At 38.7% G+C, this 18,440-nt stretch overlaps 1 protein-coding gene across 1 annotated transcript in view; it reads left to right on the top strand.

Moving 5' to 3' along the window:
• Positions 1–18,440, top strand: part of LOC134355552 (protein phosphatase 1 regulatory subunit 12B-like) — a 249,629-nt gene that overhangs the window by 138,328 nt on the left and 92,861 nt on the right. Inside the window, exon 13 of the mRNA XM_063065573.1 lies at positions 5,530–5,620. Within this exon, the coding sequence (XP_062921643.1) occupies positions 5,530–5,620 (91 nt within the window). The remainder of the gene's footprint in view (positions 1–5,529; positions 5,621–18,440) is intronic.

The following is an 18,440-nucleotide window of genomic DNA, read 5'->3' as shown; positions in this document are numbered from 1 at the left end:
AAGTGGCTGAGATTTTGTGTACCAGTTATTTTTTTTCCTCTGGGTTCTTTGTAAATTGATGGTCTTTTTGTGCTCTAATAACATTGATTTCAGAACAAGCTCAGAAATAAGTTTGACAAGGTCCACTTTATTTACATTTAACATCACTTAGGAATAATAATTACAGCGTTTCTGTTGCTGTGACTGTTCTGAAGAAAGGCATTATTGTGGAAAAAAATTTGGTAACAAGTTTTTGTGTGTGAAATTGATATTCATGAGGGAGTCGATCTGTTTAGCATTTTCCAATAATGATTAATGCTTTAGTAATTAGTTATTTTCTGAAATATCTGGAAGTATTTTATGCTCTCTTACCTCCAACAAGAGGCCAGGAATTTTGCTCAAGCATTTAAGCTAATCAGCTCAGCGGACTTCAAAGGACAAGCTGTGGTATGGTCAACGACAGGGAAGGGAAATTCTGTCAAGCTTACTTTCTAAATTATGTCAGGTGTGTGTGTGTGTGTGTGTGTTCTAAACTTCTCAGCAAGGGAGTAAATGGTTCTTGAGGTGGGGTGTGACCAAAAAGAGAACTATATGTAGAATTGTAAGCTCTGGGTGTTGAGGATTTTGGATGACTTAGGGAGAATGAATGTTTGGTAATGGAAAGTTGAGGACAAAAAAGTATGAAACAAGTGAAATGCAAGTCAATAAATTGTGCAGTATATATTTTTTTTGTATATCAATTGTTACCAGTGCCTCATTTGATAGAAGAAAAGATTTAAACAGTTCTTTTCTATCTATCCAGTTATTTTAGCTGCTATTATAGCAACATTTTACCTCGGCTGTTGGTCAGCAACCCAGTTGAAATGCCATGATCTTTCTCTTACTCTTTCATCTTAAGTAATTGTGATTCCACATTAATCATCTGCCAAGGTAGGCAAGACTAATATGAAGGATGTGTTTTCTGATGCCTGTATTTTGATATTTACGAGATCAAAAACAGAAGAATGTTCGTTTTTGGAATCGCTTCTTTATTTCCTTCAGTTTAATTTTCTCAAATCTTACCCTGGTGTTCCCATGCAGTGTGTTGGTGTGTGCTTATAATAGCTGAGATCATAAGACTAATAGAACTAATATGATTTAAAATCTGAATCGGGCCCCTGTAAGATTTTAGCAGTTAATTATAGTTTAACCTTGACAATGAAAGCAACAGAAGTCTTCCTCAGTACATTTAAATAAAAAGTTGCAGAATTTGAATTTTTTTCCTCTATCAGCTGTTCTCAGTTTGTTCTGTTGTAAAATGGAGACCTGAGATTGCAGATGCTGATATCTGGAGTACAAAAAAAAACAAACCATTGGAGGAACTCAACTGGTCAGGCAGCATCAGCATAGACAAAAGGAAAGTTGACATTTTAGGTTGAGACGCTACACTAGAACTAATATTGTAAAGATAAGATGGCAGGTGTTGTAAAGAGGTTGTGAATGGTGAGGTGGTAGAATGACCTGATGAGTTCCTGCAATAGATTTTTTTCTGTTTTAAAAAAAATTCTAAGTAATGGGGATTTTTGTAATATTAGCTGTTTTGTAATATTGCGTGTATCCATGTCATAGTCCTAGAAAACAGGGTAAACAGTCTCTTCAGCCCATCTAGTCCATGCTGAACCTCTTGCACCTAGACTCTAGCCCTCCATACTCCTGCCACCCATGTACCTATTCAAACTTCTCTTCGATGTTGAAATCGAGCTTGCCTGCACTACTCGTGCTGGCAGCTCAATCCACACTCTCTCAACCCTCTGAGTGAATAGTGGTTTATGAATCACTGAAAAATCCTTTGATACATTGGTATTAAATGCTCATCACTTGCACCAATTAGTGTCTTATTGAAGAGCTAAATATTAAATTAGGTAGGTGAATTATTTTTGAAGGTCTTAAAAGGTGGGTGTGAGTGAGAGCCTTCATCAAAGAGCTTAAGTGATATTTTAACCATTTGGTGTTCCGTTCAATTTTTGCCAATGAACTGTGTGGTCAAAGGTCAGTGAGGTGCACAATTAAAATACAGTCTTGTCATTCCTTTTAAAGCACATTTTATTCATAGTAGGTAAGCAGGCTGTACTTGGAGCCCAGTAAGTTCTATTGTACAGCTTTAGATTGCATGGGATCCAGAGTGGTAGCTATTTAGATTTATAAGGTTGTTTCTCAGACTGAAGGCCTGAGACTAGTGATATGCCACAGGGACTGGTGTTGGGAGCTTTGTTGTTTAATTATTTGGATGTGCCTGTACAGATCATGGTTAGTAAGTCTGGGAGATGATACTAAAGTGGGTGGCACAATAAAGAAGGTTATCCATTATCTTGAGAAAACATCACTTTCTCAAGACTAGACATTTTGGTGGACTAAATGCTGAATTCAAAAATTCAAACTTGTATTTCACACTTCCTGTATTTTATTTTTATCTTTTTATTTTGAATTTGGATTTCTTTTAATATCTGCCAAGTTGATGCACCCCAGGATTACAGTTGTTAGTGCCCTTTACCATCTCTTTCAGGCAACACTATGGCTAGTTGTGTCATCCATTCTATCACAGATGATTTTTCTCTTCACCTCTCACCCATTTCTCTGCAACTTAAAACTTGTTATATTTCTCACTTTCCCTAGTTCTAATGACTACATGCAACACAAACTCAGTTTCCCTCTTTGTGGATATTGCCTGACCTGAGTATCTTCAGAAAAAATGATCTGTTTGGTTTAATCTGCCCTTCACCATCGTAGCTTAAGAAGCACAATGAAAAGGATTATGTACCTTTACAGATTAGCTCTATAGGGTCAGAAAACTAACATGATAGAACTGTACTATTTGGGATGGGAAATTGATAACATTCAGTCCTCAAAGTCTGGGATCATATCAGTAGATATCCCAAGGTTAATACAGATTTGGATGACTTTTCTTTTACTCAATCACAGCTTGCAGTCATCTTGGACAGGGTTGGGACCACTGACTCAGAAGGCTGCAAGTTTATCTAGTCCAACTGCTCAGTGCAATACTTAGGGAATGCTGCACTATTGGAAGTGCTGTTTTTTTTAGACTAAGTATTAAACAAAAGTCCTATCTTTTCTATTTTAAAGAGCAGGGACGAGATGCCCTACCTCTAACCCAATAATCAGTAATTGAAGAAATTGGACAGAGAACATCCATTTGCCTTGCTGTTTTGCAGTAGTTGCACTCATTTTGAGGTAAAGTCAGGTCCAGTGGGAAATTGAAGTAAGCAATTGCTACTTGTGTCAGCATTATTAGCACCTAGTTTGAAAAGGAGTGTACATTACTGAAAATAATGGAAGCTCTGTTAAGTAAATTGTCCTGTCTGTAATGTTTTTTGAAATTCCTGATCTTAGTTTTATTTATGGACACCTTCATTGCCAGAATTCCTCATAGTGATCAATATAAAAAAAAATGATCCTATAGTTCACAAATACTTTGAATCGTAACTTCAAATTTGCCAGTAATTTAGCATCACAGCTTTCAGCATGAAAATGGTTCCTTTGACCCACCACCACATTGACCATTGCCACAGATTTACACAAGAGGTTATGTAGTTTATTGCTCTGCCAGTCTGCACATCATCGATATGTGGGAGGGAGGTAGAGATCCATGAGATTTCAGGGAAAAGGTACAAACTCCACACAAGCAGCACTTAAGGTCAGGACCTAATTTGGATTCCTGGTCCAGTGAGGTGGTGTCACTTACTGCAGTGCCTTGATTTGCTGCAATTGTGAGGGCTGTCTTGGACCAAGATAAGTTTTTTTTAGCCCAGTAGTGTCTCCTTTGAGATACACATATGCTAGTTTCAATGCCCCACTTCATTTTTCAGAGTTTTCTTCCAGGATATCTTGAAAAAAATTACTTCAATAGCACAGACTCATTTCCTATTGTTTTTGTTTGGTGTAACATAATAACTGTTCTTTGAAATGGTTACTTGAAAAAGGAGCTGCAGATTGCATCAATGAAGGTTTACATTAAATTTGTTTTCAAACTCTTTTGGATACTGATGTTCTTTCATCTACATGTCTATCTGAAGATTGGGAACTAGCATGGACCAGAATATCATTCATTTGTTCTGTTAATGACGCAAGTGTGCAGTTACGTGTCGCTGCTATAAAAGGCTTTGCTGATGTCCCTCCACTAATCTTATTCAGATAAGACTAGTGCCAGCTTGATCAATAGAGAATGCTTTCAGCAGTAACAGCCCCTGACTGCAGAAAGCAGAACTTAAAAAAAAATTGTGCACTTGATATTGTTATCTTGGTATGCCCATGAAGTGGGTACTTGAATCCAAAATATTTTGATAGTCACAAATCTAAAACTGTTTTTCACACTAGTAAATGGGGGTTTCAGTGTCAATTTCTATGCTTGCTTGGGGTTTGTGAAGAAAGGTAATTTTGGTTTGATTTCTATTGGAAGGAAGTATATCAGAAATGTGCCATTTTCTTTTGTACTTGCTCTTGGACATTTAACCTCAGGGACCATGATGGTGTTTATTCTCAACTTCAGTTGTGTTAGATTTGTGAAGGGAAGTCCTGCTTGTTCAGATTATTACTTAGTTTTGTTTTTAAATGAACAGACTTTGTTCTGTTCCATTTAAATTTATCCACCATGTTGTCTTCAAGTTCTTAAATTGTTAAAATTATGAATGGTGTGCATTCAGAGTCAAAAATAGAAGATGTGTCCACCTTAATGCAACTGCAGCAATGTGCTAAGCTGTTTGAAACAGTTAATGGAAAATGCAGTGATATGCTGGCTTTAATAGGGCATGGGTTTCAGGTTAAACAAGAATGACAGAAGTTGGCAGTGATATCACTTCCTGTAGAGCAGTATTGTTTATGCACTTTTCATTTGCAAGCTCTGAACAATCTAACAAAACGAGGGTCTGTCCATTATTGATGCCATGCTGAGTGATTGCAGTCCGTTGTGAAGTAGGCTGAGGGAAGAGTGTTGGTCAGGGCACTTGCTGTGATTCTTTCCATAATTCTAACTTTTTGAGCTGACCTTGAAAGCAAAATGCAGCCGTATGTAATGAAGTATTTAAAAATTTTTTTTAACTTATCTATAGATGAGAAGAAACACTTGTTCTATGAGAACTGTTTCGTTTCAGTTTTAGATTCTGTTTTTCAACTTTGAATAATAAAGTTATGAAATTACACTTGAGAAACGAATGGAAAATGTCTGGCGAGCAGGAGCTATTTGCTGGTTCTTTATGATCTTGCAAAGGCATTTTTCAGGGAGGATAAGTGAATTACCCTAGCTTGTGGATTGGATGCAAATTGTTCTGTAAACATTGTAAATGTGTCTTTCTTTTGTGAAACTTAACATAGAAATGTATAGTTATCACTTTGTTAATGCACCTGCTGAGATTCAACAGAATATGTTACTGCAATTTGAATGACAATAGTTATTTCGAGACTTAAGCTTAAAAAATATTCACCCCTGCCCTGCCTCATAAAATCACTGCTTGGAGTTCGTTTTCAAAAAAGACTTACCTTGGTGCTGACATATTTCAGATCCTATCTCACCCCCGTCCGAGATGAAGAAGCCGAATCGCAGAGAAAAGCTCGATCCAGACAGGCCAGACAGACAAGGAGATCAACACAGGTCAGTGCAGTTGTAGAACTTTTAGTTATTAAATATTAACATAGATCCTGTTCAAGTATTGAAATCCATAACTTTTCTGTTGCTAAACAAAAATATTGGTTATTCACACCATGTTACTTTCCAACTTTAATTAGGTTGATAAAGTCTTGACCATTCCTGACTAATAAAGGATTGGGGTTCTTTTTGTTCAGATAAATAATAATTCCAGTTGCTTTCTGCTGTTCTATTCTCAATGTTTGAGTCTACTGATTCAATTGAACGCCATGGTAGAGTGGTGGTTAGCTGGAAATTACGACTGATCACAGTGTTGAAGTTTGGAGTTCAATCCTGGTGTCCTCTGTAAGGAGTTTATACCTCTGACCCATGGATTGTGTTGGTTTCTTTCGGCTGCTCCTGTTTCTTCCCAAAATCCAAAGATGTACTCGTTACTAGGTTAATTGGTCATTGTAAACTGTCCTGTGATTAGGCTAGAGTTAAAACGATGAGTTGCTGGCCAAGCAGCTTGAAGGTCCGGAAAGGCCTAATCTGCACTGTATCTCTAAATAAAACAAAATATTGATTAGAAAAGTTAAATGTGTATTAATTTAAATTTGCCTTTATTGCATAGACACAGGTACAGTTGAAAATAAAGATATAATGTAAACTTAACTATGCTGGGAAATTGCTGCTTAAATCTTTCCTGTACAAGTGAAAAGGTTTCTCCCCCAACCCCTACATAGCCAGATTTATTAGACTGCTGTTAACCCTCAGCACTCCTAGCTAAACGCTAAATTAATTCCACAAATATTAAAACTGATTTTAGAGATGAATTTAATTTGACATTTGGGTATTGTGTTTATAAAGTGAGGTTGTTGAGAATTGCAATAATTGCTGTGGTTAAATGTAAATTTCAACTTTCAACTATGATGACAAATGTCGACATTTAGAGCACTACTACTATGTCGACTCAGGCCTAGGGAGTCAAGGGTGCCTCTAAACCAGATAAAACTACGAATTTAGAAATCACCAAATTCTGAATTTAGCCTTTTTTTTTTCTTTTCTGTGGTTCCTTTTGTGTCAATATAAAGTCATTATCCAATAAAAGCTAAATTAATATGAACCCAAGTATCATGAGTATTTGGAATTATACCCTTGAGTTGTAATGCTGATATATTTTGCCAGGTTCCAGTATTGGCTATAAAATAGCTATCAAATATACTCTTGTTGCTGTTACAGAGTAAACACCACTGATGTTATTTGCTCTGTGTTAAGATTCTGCATTCACCAATTGACAAAACTATAGCTTTTTCTAAATTAGCAAACTAATTATCAAAAAGGAGGAAATGGAATAATATTGTCAAATTTAGCTGTAGAATATTGGGAAAATACTGTTTTTTACAAATTCAATGATTAGATCATTTCAGTAATCCCCAAAATGTACTCAGTTTGTTGAATGGTACCAATAATATTTTGTTGTACAATGTAACATAGAATAAAACTATTTGATTTTATTTGTCGTTAAAGTTCTTTCGTTTGTTAAACATCTTAACACTGGCATTACAGAAACATGGTTAAGTTAAAGGTGGTGTATTAAACAAGAGCTTGCCAGTTTTTATAAAGAAAGTTGTAATGAACCGAAGTAAGGAAGCAAAATAAGTAACAATGATTAAAAGTTGGCAATAAATATATTGGTAAATGTATAATCTTTTTTCAGCCATGATTTGGAAACTGTTATTGAAGTTCTAAATAGTTTGTAAAAGATCAGAGATTTAAATATTTTAGCAGTTAAATCAACAGATCAATGATAAAACAAGGAAGTTTACAAGAGTAGTCATCGTGATAATAGGGATTACAAGATAAAGTTAACAGAGTAAATCACTTAAACTTTGTTCCTTTGAGCTTGTTTTGGGTGATTTACGTAGCATGCTCAAGCTGGTTAAAAGATCACTTAGAATAGAAGCAAAGAACTTTTTCCTAAATTATTTAGAAGTGAGTTCAGGAAGGTTTTTTTTAAAACAAAATGTTCGACATTGAAAATCTGGAACTCCTCTCTCAAAGTAGTGGTTTCATTAGAAGTCTTTTACTTGCAGAGTAAAACATTTTTTGTTAGGTAAGAGTTTTACTGTATGTATCAAGGCAATTAATGCAGTTGAGGTCCAGGTCGGCAGTGATCTAATTTAGTGGCGGCAAATAGTTTCTGGCCCACTTCTGTTGATACGATTCACAAAAATAATTGGTAGCTTATCTACACAAATACAAGGGTGCATACTATATTTTATAATTCAGTTGTTCATTCAGTATATTTAAGCTGTTGATTTTAAGACAAGTTGATTGCTAATGTTTTATACAATGAGATGTAATAAAACTTGAAAATGGAACTGAATATCATAGAGTGCAGTATGCTCTTTGGAGAAGGAGGAAGTTATTGCAGAGCCAAGATCACAGTGGTGGACTGTAATTAAAACAGACAAAATTTAAGTATCAGATGCACACTGGGCAATCTGGAAATCAACAGCAAAATGGAACACAAAATCATGAAAGTTGATCTGTGGCCCATTGATATTTTTATGAAATGAATGAATGACTGCTGTTTTATTTTGGCTTTTGCATTCTACAGTTTAGTCTGCTTTTCCGGTCAAAATTGAAAGCCGGTAGTTACCTTTTCCGATATGTTGAAGACATTTTTAAAATGCAATGAGATATGGTTTGAATTTTACTTAAGCGATGTATTACGTGCAAAGTCAGTTATAGGAGGGGTGATTGATAAGTTTGTGGCCTAAGGTAAAAAGGGCCAGTTTCAGAAAACCTAGTACATTTATTTTTCAACATAGTCCCCTCCTACATTTACTCATTTCGTCCAGCGGTCGTGGAGCATACGGATCTTGGACCTCCAGGAAGTGTCTACGGCAGGGGTGATTGATAAGTTCATGGCCCAAGGTAGAAGGAGATGAGTTGTACAGCTCTTGTTACATGCACATGCAGTTCAACTCTTTCAGTGATTATGCAGAAAGTTTGAAGTTAATAACTCATCGGGGTGATTGGTAAGTTGATAAGTTCGTGGCCTAAGGTAGAAGGAGATGAGTTATTAACTTCAAACTTTCTGTATAGTCACTGAAGGAGTTGAACTGCATGTGCATGTAACGAGAGCTGTATAACACCTCTTCTACCTTAGGCCACAAACTTATCAATCACCCCTGCTGTGGACACTTTCTGGAGGTCCAAGATCTGTATGCTCCATGACCGCTGGACCAAGTGTGTAAGTGTAGGAGGGGACTATGTTGAAAATGTTAGGTTTTCTAAAATTGACTCGGCCTACCATAGGCCACAAACTTATCAATCACCCCTCGTAGATCATTGGAATGTTTAGAAAGACCCCCATGGAAATATGATTGCTATATGTGCCATTATTGATTCCCATTTTAGTTGACCTTTATAAAACTGAAAATGTTCTTTTGTCTATGCTTCTGTTTTGCTCAATTATTTGCTTATTTAGTTCAATTTAAAAATTTTATCAGCTTTGCCATGATCTTACTCATTTAAAATGATGTCTGTCTTTTGCAAAGGGCAGTGGTTCAGCTAATATGCCGAATGTCAATTGTTTCATCCATGTCTCCATTTAATGACGCTGGCAAAAGGATATGACTGCACTGAGCCTTCCTTTCTCTCGATAGCTAGCAAAATGCACAACTGATCCTGATCACAAAATGGAAAGAATTTGTGCTATGCCAGTGTAACTTAGTAATCTTCTTTTCGATGACACAGAGTTGGGTGGCATTACAAGTTAAGAGACTTGGGCAAATTGGGCGAGACGAGGAAATTTGGGCAGGCTAAGTGAACAGGTAAAGCTATGGTAAATGAGATACAGTGCAGAAAATATGAAGTCATCCCTTGGTAGAAAAAAATAAAAGCGTTATTTTTAAATGCTGAGATTGAAAAATGTTATTTTTGAGGCACTCGTTGACTTCTACATGAAATAAAGAAAGTGCGGATACAAAGAGCAATTTAGGAAGGCGATTAGTCCTTATTGAGAGGGGATTTGAGTAAAAAGGTAAATGTACCTTTCTGGCATTAAAAATGGCTGTGTTACAACTACATTTGGATGCTTATGGCTAAGACTTGATCTGTTTTCTCCCTGCCCCACACCAAAAATATCCCCTCAGGAATTGTGTATTTGTGTTCAAGCAAGTGAAACTTGGGATCCACTTGGGATTCCTAAGAAAAGCAATGTTTAGGAGACATTTCAGCAGACACAAACAGGCAGGGGATGGAGGTTTATAGATGATGTGCAGTTTAAATTGGTGTTAAATTGTAAAGGCCTGTTCCTGTTCTGTGTTTTCTATATTAGGGAGGATTATTCCATGTGACACTATTCTCTGAATTAAGAAGAATGAGGCAATCACATTGAAACATATTGTAATTCCTATCAATATTGAAAGGTAGACGTAAGGATATCCAGAGCCGGGTGTAACAGTCTCAGGTTGAGATATTTTCTGTTCAGGTCTGAGATTAAAATAAACACCTTTCTCCAGAGCAAGTAAATCATTGGCCGCCTTTACCCAAGAGAACCTTAGAAGCTTATCTGAGAGAAACTAATATATTTTTGGATAATCAGGGAATGATGGATATTATTTAGTCCAGGAAACTGGTACCAATTTAAACTGTCATAATCATTGAATAGGTAAAAGGGCCAAATGGATTATTTCTACTCAGAGTTGCTAATAGGTTGGCTTGTGATATCTAAGAAGCATAAAGAAATTTCAGCCCCAGTATATATCTGCAATTGGACTTTGTGCTGTTTTCTCCCTATTTTGTTTGCCACTTTCCTGTTTCTCTTCATCTTGACTTCACATTTAATGGTACTACTACTACTACTTCTTCATCAACTCCAGCCTAAGGGGCCAGCGTTGGGCACAATGATGGACTCTCCACTTCTCCCTCTCCCTCATCAGTGTGTTCAGTTCATCTACATTAGCTGCGCTGCTGCCTTCTAGGACCATGTTGACCATAGTCTTGGGAGGGTGCCCAGGGTTCATCCTCCCGTGCTTGTGCTCCCATATGATGACTAGGCTGGCAGGTAGCTCGGGGTGGCGTAGACAGTGCCCTGCTAGTTGCAGTCTTCTGGCCCGGATTTTACTGGTGAGCATCGGTAGGTTGTTAAAGAGCTCGACGTTCGTCATGTGCTGTTGCCAACTCATGTCAAGAGCTATCCGGAGCATTCGTGTATAACAACCATCTGGAGACTTTCGCATCGTCTTGGTGAGTGTCCACATCTCGCATCTGTATGTGAGAATGGACTCTATGACTGCTATGAAAATCCTCTTTTTAAGCCCCCTGGTCAGGTTCGACTTCCAGATTTCCTTCATGTCGGTCATAGCCCTCCACACCAGCGCCTTCCGTATCTTTATGTCCTTCTCCGAACTCATCATTCTTGACCCAACGTACTTGTAGTCAAAGACTTTCTTATTGGTATCATTCTCTACGGTCTTGGGAGTACCTTTGTCGCATTTAATGGTATTGTCCCATAATTTTCCTATTGAAGGGTGTTTACCTCCTTAATGGTGTCGTCTCCTGATGCCCCTGTTATTGGATGTTCACCTTTTTTTGTTCTCAAAGCTACGCTTAAAAAAAAAAAAAATCCTTTAACATCATTTCCCCCTTCCCTCTTTTTCTTCCAGGAATCCATCTCTGCTACTTGGGCTGACTCCCTCGTCAGCTCATTTACTGTTGAAATATTTAGTCAGTATTATCTAAAGCTCTGTAGTGCAAAGTTTAAGAATCAGAATCCTTTATTATCGTTAAGTATGTGGACACATACAGGGAATTTGTTGCTGGTTTCCCTGAGCTCTCACTGTACAGAATCAAAAAATAAACAAAACAATAGTGCAAATAATTGTGAACTATGTACGATGAGGTCTACCTGTGTATGTACAGGTGAACTTGGTTTATAATAGACTAAAATTCAAGTGTTCATAAGACTGATGACATAAAGAAACTGTTTTTGTACCTATTCATTTGTAAGGCCAGTGATGTTGTGGGGATGGAGCTGGACTCTCTGACGGTGGTGTCTGAAAAGAGGATGCTGTCCAAGTTGCATGCCATCTTGGACAATGTCTGCCATCCACTACATAATGTACTGGTTGGGCACAGGAGTACATTCAGCCAGAGACTCATTCCACCGAGATGCAACACAGAGCGTCATAGGAAGTCATTCCTGCCTGTAGCCATCAAACTTTACAACTCCTCCCTTGGAGGGTCAGACACCCTGAGCCAATAGACTGGTCCTGGACTTATTTTCTGGCATAATTTACATATTACTATTTAACTATTTATGGTTTTATTACTATTTATTATTTATGGTGCAACTGTAACGAAAACCAATTTCCCCTGGGATCAATAAAGTATGACTATGACTATTTGTCCTGGCATACAGTGATCTAAAGCGCCTACCAGAAGGAAGGAGTTGGAACAGGTGATGTCCAGGGTGTGATGGGTCTACAATGATGCTGCTTGCTCGCTTCCTGACTCTAGATGCATAATAAGTCCTGGATCGAGGGCAGCTTCACACTAGTAATCTTTTCCGCAGCCCTGACGGTTCTTTGGAGTCTATTCTTGTCCTGTTTGGTAGCTGATCCAAACCAGACAGTGATGGACGAACAGAGAACAGACTGGATTATTCCTGAATAGAATTGAATCAGCGGCTCCTGAGGCAGATTGTACTTCCCAAGTTGACGTAGGAAATACAACCTCTGCTGAGCCTTTTTGATAAGAGTGTCCGCGTTGGGTGTCCACTTCAGGTCCTAGGGGATTGTGACACCCAGAAACCGGAAGGTCTCCACAGCAGACACAATACTGTTGAGTATAGTGAGTGGGGGGTTTATTGTATAAGTCATACATGTACAGAGGCCATGAAAATTAACTTTTTGCAGCATTACAAACACAACATTGGTTATCATTAAATTAACATAAATTATACAAACATGCCCACAAATAATAATAAAATGCTGAACGACAGTAGTGCAATTTGGGGGGGGAAAGAAATGGTCTTGACATGGCATTAAGATTTTTCAGATCATTTCAAGAACCTGATAGCAAGGAGAAGAAAGTGTTGTTGAACCTTGGTGTGGATCTACATGCACATGTACTTCCTTCCTGATGTCATCATTAAGGACATGACCCAGATCGTTGGAGTCACTGATGTTGGATTTTAAATTTACGTTTCTTAAATTTAAATTTCCTTTTAAAAAATCCTTTTTTGGCCTCATGCTGACATACTTTGATATCCTTGCATCCTCAGTCTTCTGAAATATTAACACTGTTCCAATTATAGCCTCTTGGAAAGTGGTCATTATCATGAAAGGTTGTAGGACTTGATCTAAAGTTCTGGAAATTCTTATTCCACTTCTTTACATCTTTCCTCAGCTGAGGTGATCTTTAAACCCACTCATCTGTCCAGCCTTCCAGCCACCCTATACTATATTCTTTCATAGCTTGATCTCAAACTTTGTTTAATTATTCAGTATGCCTATTGTTTTGTGTTATTAACAATGCTATATAGATACAAATTTTTTTTTGAAGATCAGCTTTAAGAAAAACTTTTTATTTAGCATCTTTCCTAATGTCATCGTGACCTGTAATTTTCTGAGAACCAATATGCTTAAGGGTACTACCATCTAGTGCAAGGTTTTGTGGATGGCGTAAGAGAATTTTATTAAACCTTTGATTATTAAACATTAAGTGCTTACTGTAGAGTTGCCGTAGGATGGCAGTTGCTTCCAGGAACTTGGTTAATATGCTGCACTGAAGTTCCAGAGAGGTCCACGGATGCTTACTCATATTCACCAAAAGCTGATTTTAAGCAAATAAGTGTGCACAATCAGGTTTTCAAGGTGCATGGAGATTTTCTTTAGTGCGAGTAGAAAGATCTGCCAAGAAAGCAAGGCATCTGGTTTGTATTGCAAACAAGTCCTCTAAGATTTTATGTTGTAACTACTCTTCCTCCCCTCTGGATGTTCTTTAGGTCCTTCTGGTATACTGTCTTGCTTTCCACCCCTCCCCCCCCCACCCCTCTCCGACCACCAGGGCAGCCAAACTCTCATGTCCCAAAGCAATCCCCAAAGTCACAATTTTGTTTTTAAACCCAGCACCCAAATATAGTGCCAACCCTTTCCCCTTCCATCGTGACCTGTAATCTGACAACATTTTGCATGCTTGGTTATGAGACTGATTATTTTGTATAGTGCCTTAGGCTGTGTGTATGATAGAATATTGTATTCAGGTAACCATATGGAAGCATATATTAGCCCACTACATATTGCTATTTAGTGCATCTTTTCAGGATTGGTTTCTGGTATTTCTCTGCACTGCCATCCAGTGTTGTAGACATGAAACAATAGGCCCTGCTCAAACTAAGGCAAGATCATTGATGGGTTTTCATCCTATTGTAACAATGATAAATAAACTTCTGAGAATGCAGGCACTAAATAGAATGCCACCTATGGGTGTTACAGGTAAATATTGGCATTGTTAAATAGACTTTTCTAAATGTCAAAATATAATGTTCTGAAGCAGATAAGTGGATTGATCTAAACTGTAGAAAGGAAGTTTAAAATCAACGTTAAGAAAAAACTTTTCAATATCTTCTCTAATATCATTGTGACCTATGTCCTTCCCCCCCCCGAGAACATTAGTTTACTTGTACAATGGCTTAACCCACTTCAACCTCACTGCCACATAAATCTTTCTGCTGTCTGTTTAGACTCGTGCTTGTTTGACAAGCAGTTTGTCTAGAAAAACTGTTGTGTTCTATGGTTTGGGAAAAACAATGTAAATCTCTTCAGTTGCCACACACATGCTATCAATTTTCCACTAGCAAGTAACAATATGCTTACTGTCCCTTTTCCTACTCCCATTATCACCCAATTGTCTTTCTCGGTTCTGTTTTGGCTTAATTTTGAACTTCTTCCTTCCCATAAATTTGCTGACAATTGTTAATTTTTAAAGTGGGTTATACCATTAAAGTTAGCAAAACCCACCTATGAGTAGAAGAATTAAGTACGGAGTACAAGAAATAAGGTGGATGATCTTGTTGCACTATTGCAGATTGTCAGGTATGATGTTGTTGCCATCACTGAATCGTGGCTGAAGGATGGTTGTAGTTGGGAGCTGAATGTCCAAGGTTAAACTTTGTACTGAGGGTATAGGAGTAGTTTGAGCAGTTTGTTGTTGAACCTACTTGGGGATCAATTACAACACACACTAAAAATGCTGGTGAACGCAGCAGGCCAGGCAGCATCTATAGGAAGAGGTACAGTCGATGTTTTGGACCGAGACCCTTCGTCAGATCAGTTATACTGGATTAGGTGTTATGCAATGAGCTGGAGGCATTAGGAAGCTTAAGGTAAAAGAGCCCTCAGGAGCCTGTGATCACAACTTGAAATTTGATAGGAAGAAATTAAAGTCTGACATAACAGTATTTCAATGGAGTAAAGAAAATTACACTGGTGTGAGAGATTGGTTGCCCAAAGTAAATTGGAAGAAGCTGCTGGCAGGGATGACAGCAGAGCAGCAGTGGTATGAGATTCTGGGAAAAATGAGAAAAGTACAGGATAGTTGTTTTCCAAAAATATACTCAAATGGCAAAATAGTACAACCGTGGCTGACAAGGGAATTCAAAGCTCATATAAAAGCAAAAGAGAGGGCATACAATAAAGCAAAAATTAGCGTGAAGATTGAGGATTGGGAAGCTTATAAAACCCTACAGAGAGCAACTAAAAGAATCATTAGAAGGGAAAAGATGAAAAATGAAAGCAAGCTAGCAAACAATATCAAAGTAGACAGTAAAAAATTTTTCAAATATGTAAAAAAAAGAGATTATAGGACCACAAAAAAAATGAGACTGGAGAAATAATGGACAATGAGATGGCAGATGAACTAAATGAGTATTTTGCATCAGTCTTCAATGGGGGAAGACGCTAGCGATGTGCCAGATGTTGCAGTATGTAAAGGAAGAGAAGTGAGTGCAGTTACTATTACAAGGGAGAAGTTGCTCAAAAAGCTGAAAGACCTAAGGGTACACAAGTCACCCAGACCAGATGAACTGCACCCTAGGGTTCTGAAAGAGGTAGCGTTGGAGATTGTGGAGGCATTAGCAATGATCTTTCTAAAATCATTGGACTCTGGCATGGTGCCAGTGGACTGAAAAATTACAAATGTCTCTCCACTCTTAAAGGAGGAAGGCAGCAGAAAGGAAGTTATAGACCAGTTAGCCTGACCTCAGCGGTTGGGAAGATGTTGGAGTCAATTGTTAAGGATGAGGTTATGAAGAACTTGGTGACACAGGACAAGATAGGACAAAGTCAGCATGATTTCCTTAAGGAAAGTTCTTGCCTGATGAATCTGTTGGAATTTGGAGAGATTACAAGTAGAATAGATAAAGGGGATGCAGTGGATGTTGTATATTTGGACTTCCAGAAGGCCTCTGACAAGGTGCCACACGTGAGGCTGATTACCAAGTTAAGGGCCCATGGTATTACAGGAAGGTTACTAACATGGTGTTGGGATGACTTCTTTTTATGGCTTATGTTTATATAAATGATTTGGGTGTTGGAATAGACGGCTTTGTCTCCAAGTTCGCAGATGATATGAAGATTGGTGGGGAGGCAGAGAGAGCTGAGGAAACAGGAAGGCTGCAGAAGCACTTTATCACACTAGGAGAATGGGCAAGAAAGTGGCAAATGAAATACAATGTTGGAAAATGCATGGTCATGCACTTTGGTGATAGAAATAAATGTGCCGACTATTTTCTCAACGGGGAGAAAATCCAAATATCTGAGATGCAAAGGGACTTGGGAGGCCTTGTGCAGAACACCTTAAAGGTTAACTTGCAGGTAGGGTCAGTGATAAGGAAGGGAAATGGAGTTGTCATCATAGCTTGTCACACCAGACAGCCAACCACTGTAGTGTTGTTTGGTTGATGTTGAGTAGGTCAGTGTCAGCTAAATCAGGTGAGAGTGGGCAGTTGCGCAGAACATGTTCAATATTCTGCACCCTTTCGCCACACTCACAGAATTCGCTGGTCTTTAAACCCCACTTCACCATATTGTCTCCCGTCCTACAAACTCTCGCTCTCGATCTGTTGAGAGTGCACCACTTCCGTCTGTCAAGCAGTGCCCCGTCTGGCAACATTTCTGTGGGATCTTGCACTATTGTTTGGTGGGGTTCTGGCTTCTGTTTGTTGCCAGAGGTCAATCCTGTATGTTTGGGGGGATGTTCTGTGTGGTAGTTCCTCCACTGCAGCAAAGTTTTTCCTCGATCTTAGGCGGTTGGAAACTGGCACATGATGATGTAGTGGGTGCTATGTATCGGAGTTTTGTTTACCTTTTTCAATTTTTGTTGTAGTGTGTCTTCGGATCTCTGGGGGAGCAATGCCTGCAAGTCTGTAAATGATGTTAGTGGGTGTGGGGCGCAACTTGTCTGTGTTTATTCGGCAGGCTTCGTTAAGCAACGAAGGGTCGTTAAGGGTCTATTTTCTTTGCATGGGCTGATCTGCCCCACACAGGTGCACAGTATTCTGCAGGTGCATAGCAGAGTGCTAGGGCAGTTGAGCAGTAAATGTGTCAGCATTAGCTCCCCATTTCGTGCTTGCTAATTTTTTCAAGAGAGAATTTCAGGAGAGCCAACTTTCCTTCTGAGTTTTTGGATGTGAGTGGCAAATGAGAGCGTCCTATCCAGTGTCACACCCAGGTAAATTGGAGTCGGATGGTGTTCGAGCTCCTTCCCACACTAGAAGATCTTGAGTTTCCGAGCTGCTTCTTGATCCCTCAGGTGGAATGCACACACTTGAGTTTTTGATGGATTTGGGTTCAGAGACCATTTTTCATAATACTGCTTCATTGCTTTGAGGACTGCTGTAACTTGTACTTCAGCTTCTTGGAAGGAGTTAGCTTGTGTTGCTATGCATAGGTTGTCTGCATAGATAAACCTGCGAGTGGTAGGAAAGGTTGGTTGGTTGTTTGTGTAGACATTAAATAGAGGTGCCAGGACTGATCCCTGTGGTAGTCCGTTCTTTTGTGGACGCCACCTACTGTTAATTCCATTCATTTCTACATAAAATCTACAATTTTCTATGAGGCTTCTTATTACTTTGACTGTGGTTTTATTCTTTAACATTTTAGATAATTTCAGTAGAAGGCCTCTGTGATTCACAGTGTCGTATGCTGCTGTTAAGTCAACGAATACTGCCCCTGTAACTTGTCGCATTTCAAAGCCATCCTCAATATACTGGGTTAAGTTCAGGACTTGACCGCAGCAAGAGCGGCCTGGCCTGAACCCGGCTTGGTCTAGTGTTAGAAGATCTTTGACTAAGGGGGATATTCTTTTCAGTATGAGTCTCTCGTAGAGTTTATAGAGGGTGCAGAGCAAGGAAATCGGTCTGTAGTTTTTAGGAATGTTGGGGTCTTCATTGGGTTTTAGGAGAGCAACAACTTTGGCTCTTCTCCACTTTTTAGGTATCTTTAATGATCTTTGGCGACAGTTAAGCAACGGGTCTATTTTCTTCGCATGGGCTGATGGTGGTGCGCAAGTGGAACAGGTTAAAAGCTTTTAAGTTCCTTGGGGTCAATATCACAAATGATCTGACTTGGTCCAACCAAGCAGAGTTCACTGCTAAGAAGGCCCACCAGCACCTTTACTTCCTGAGAAAACTAAAGAAATTTGGCTTGTCCCCTAAAACCCTCACTAATTTTTATAAATGTACTGTAGAAAGCATTCTTCTAGGGTGCATCCCAACCTGGTATGGAAGTTGTCCTGTCCAAGGCCAAAAGAAGCTGCAGAAGATCGTGAA

The sequence above is a fragment of the Mobula hypostoma genome, chromosome 13, assembly GCF_963921235.1.
Source record: "Mobula hypostoma chromosome 13, sMobHyp1.1, whole genome shotgun sequence".
NCBI lineage: Eukaryota > Metazoa > Chordata > Chondrichthyes > Myliobatiformes > Myliobatidae > Mobula > Mobula hypostoma.
This window is presented reverse-complemented; position numbering and strand designations above follow the sequence as displayed.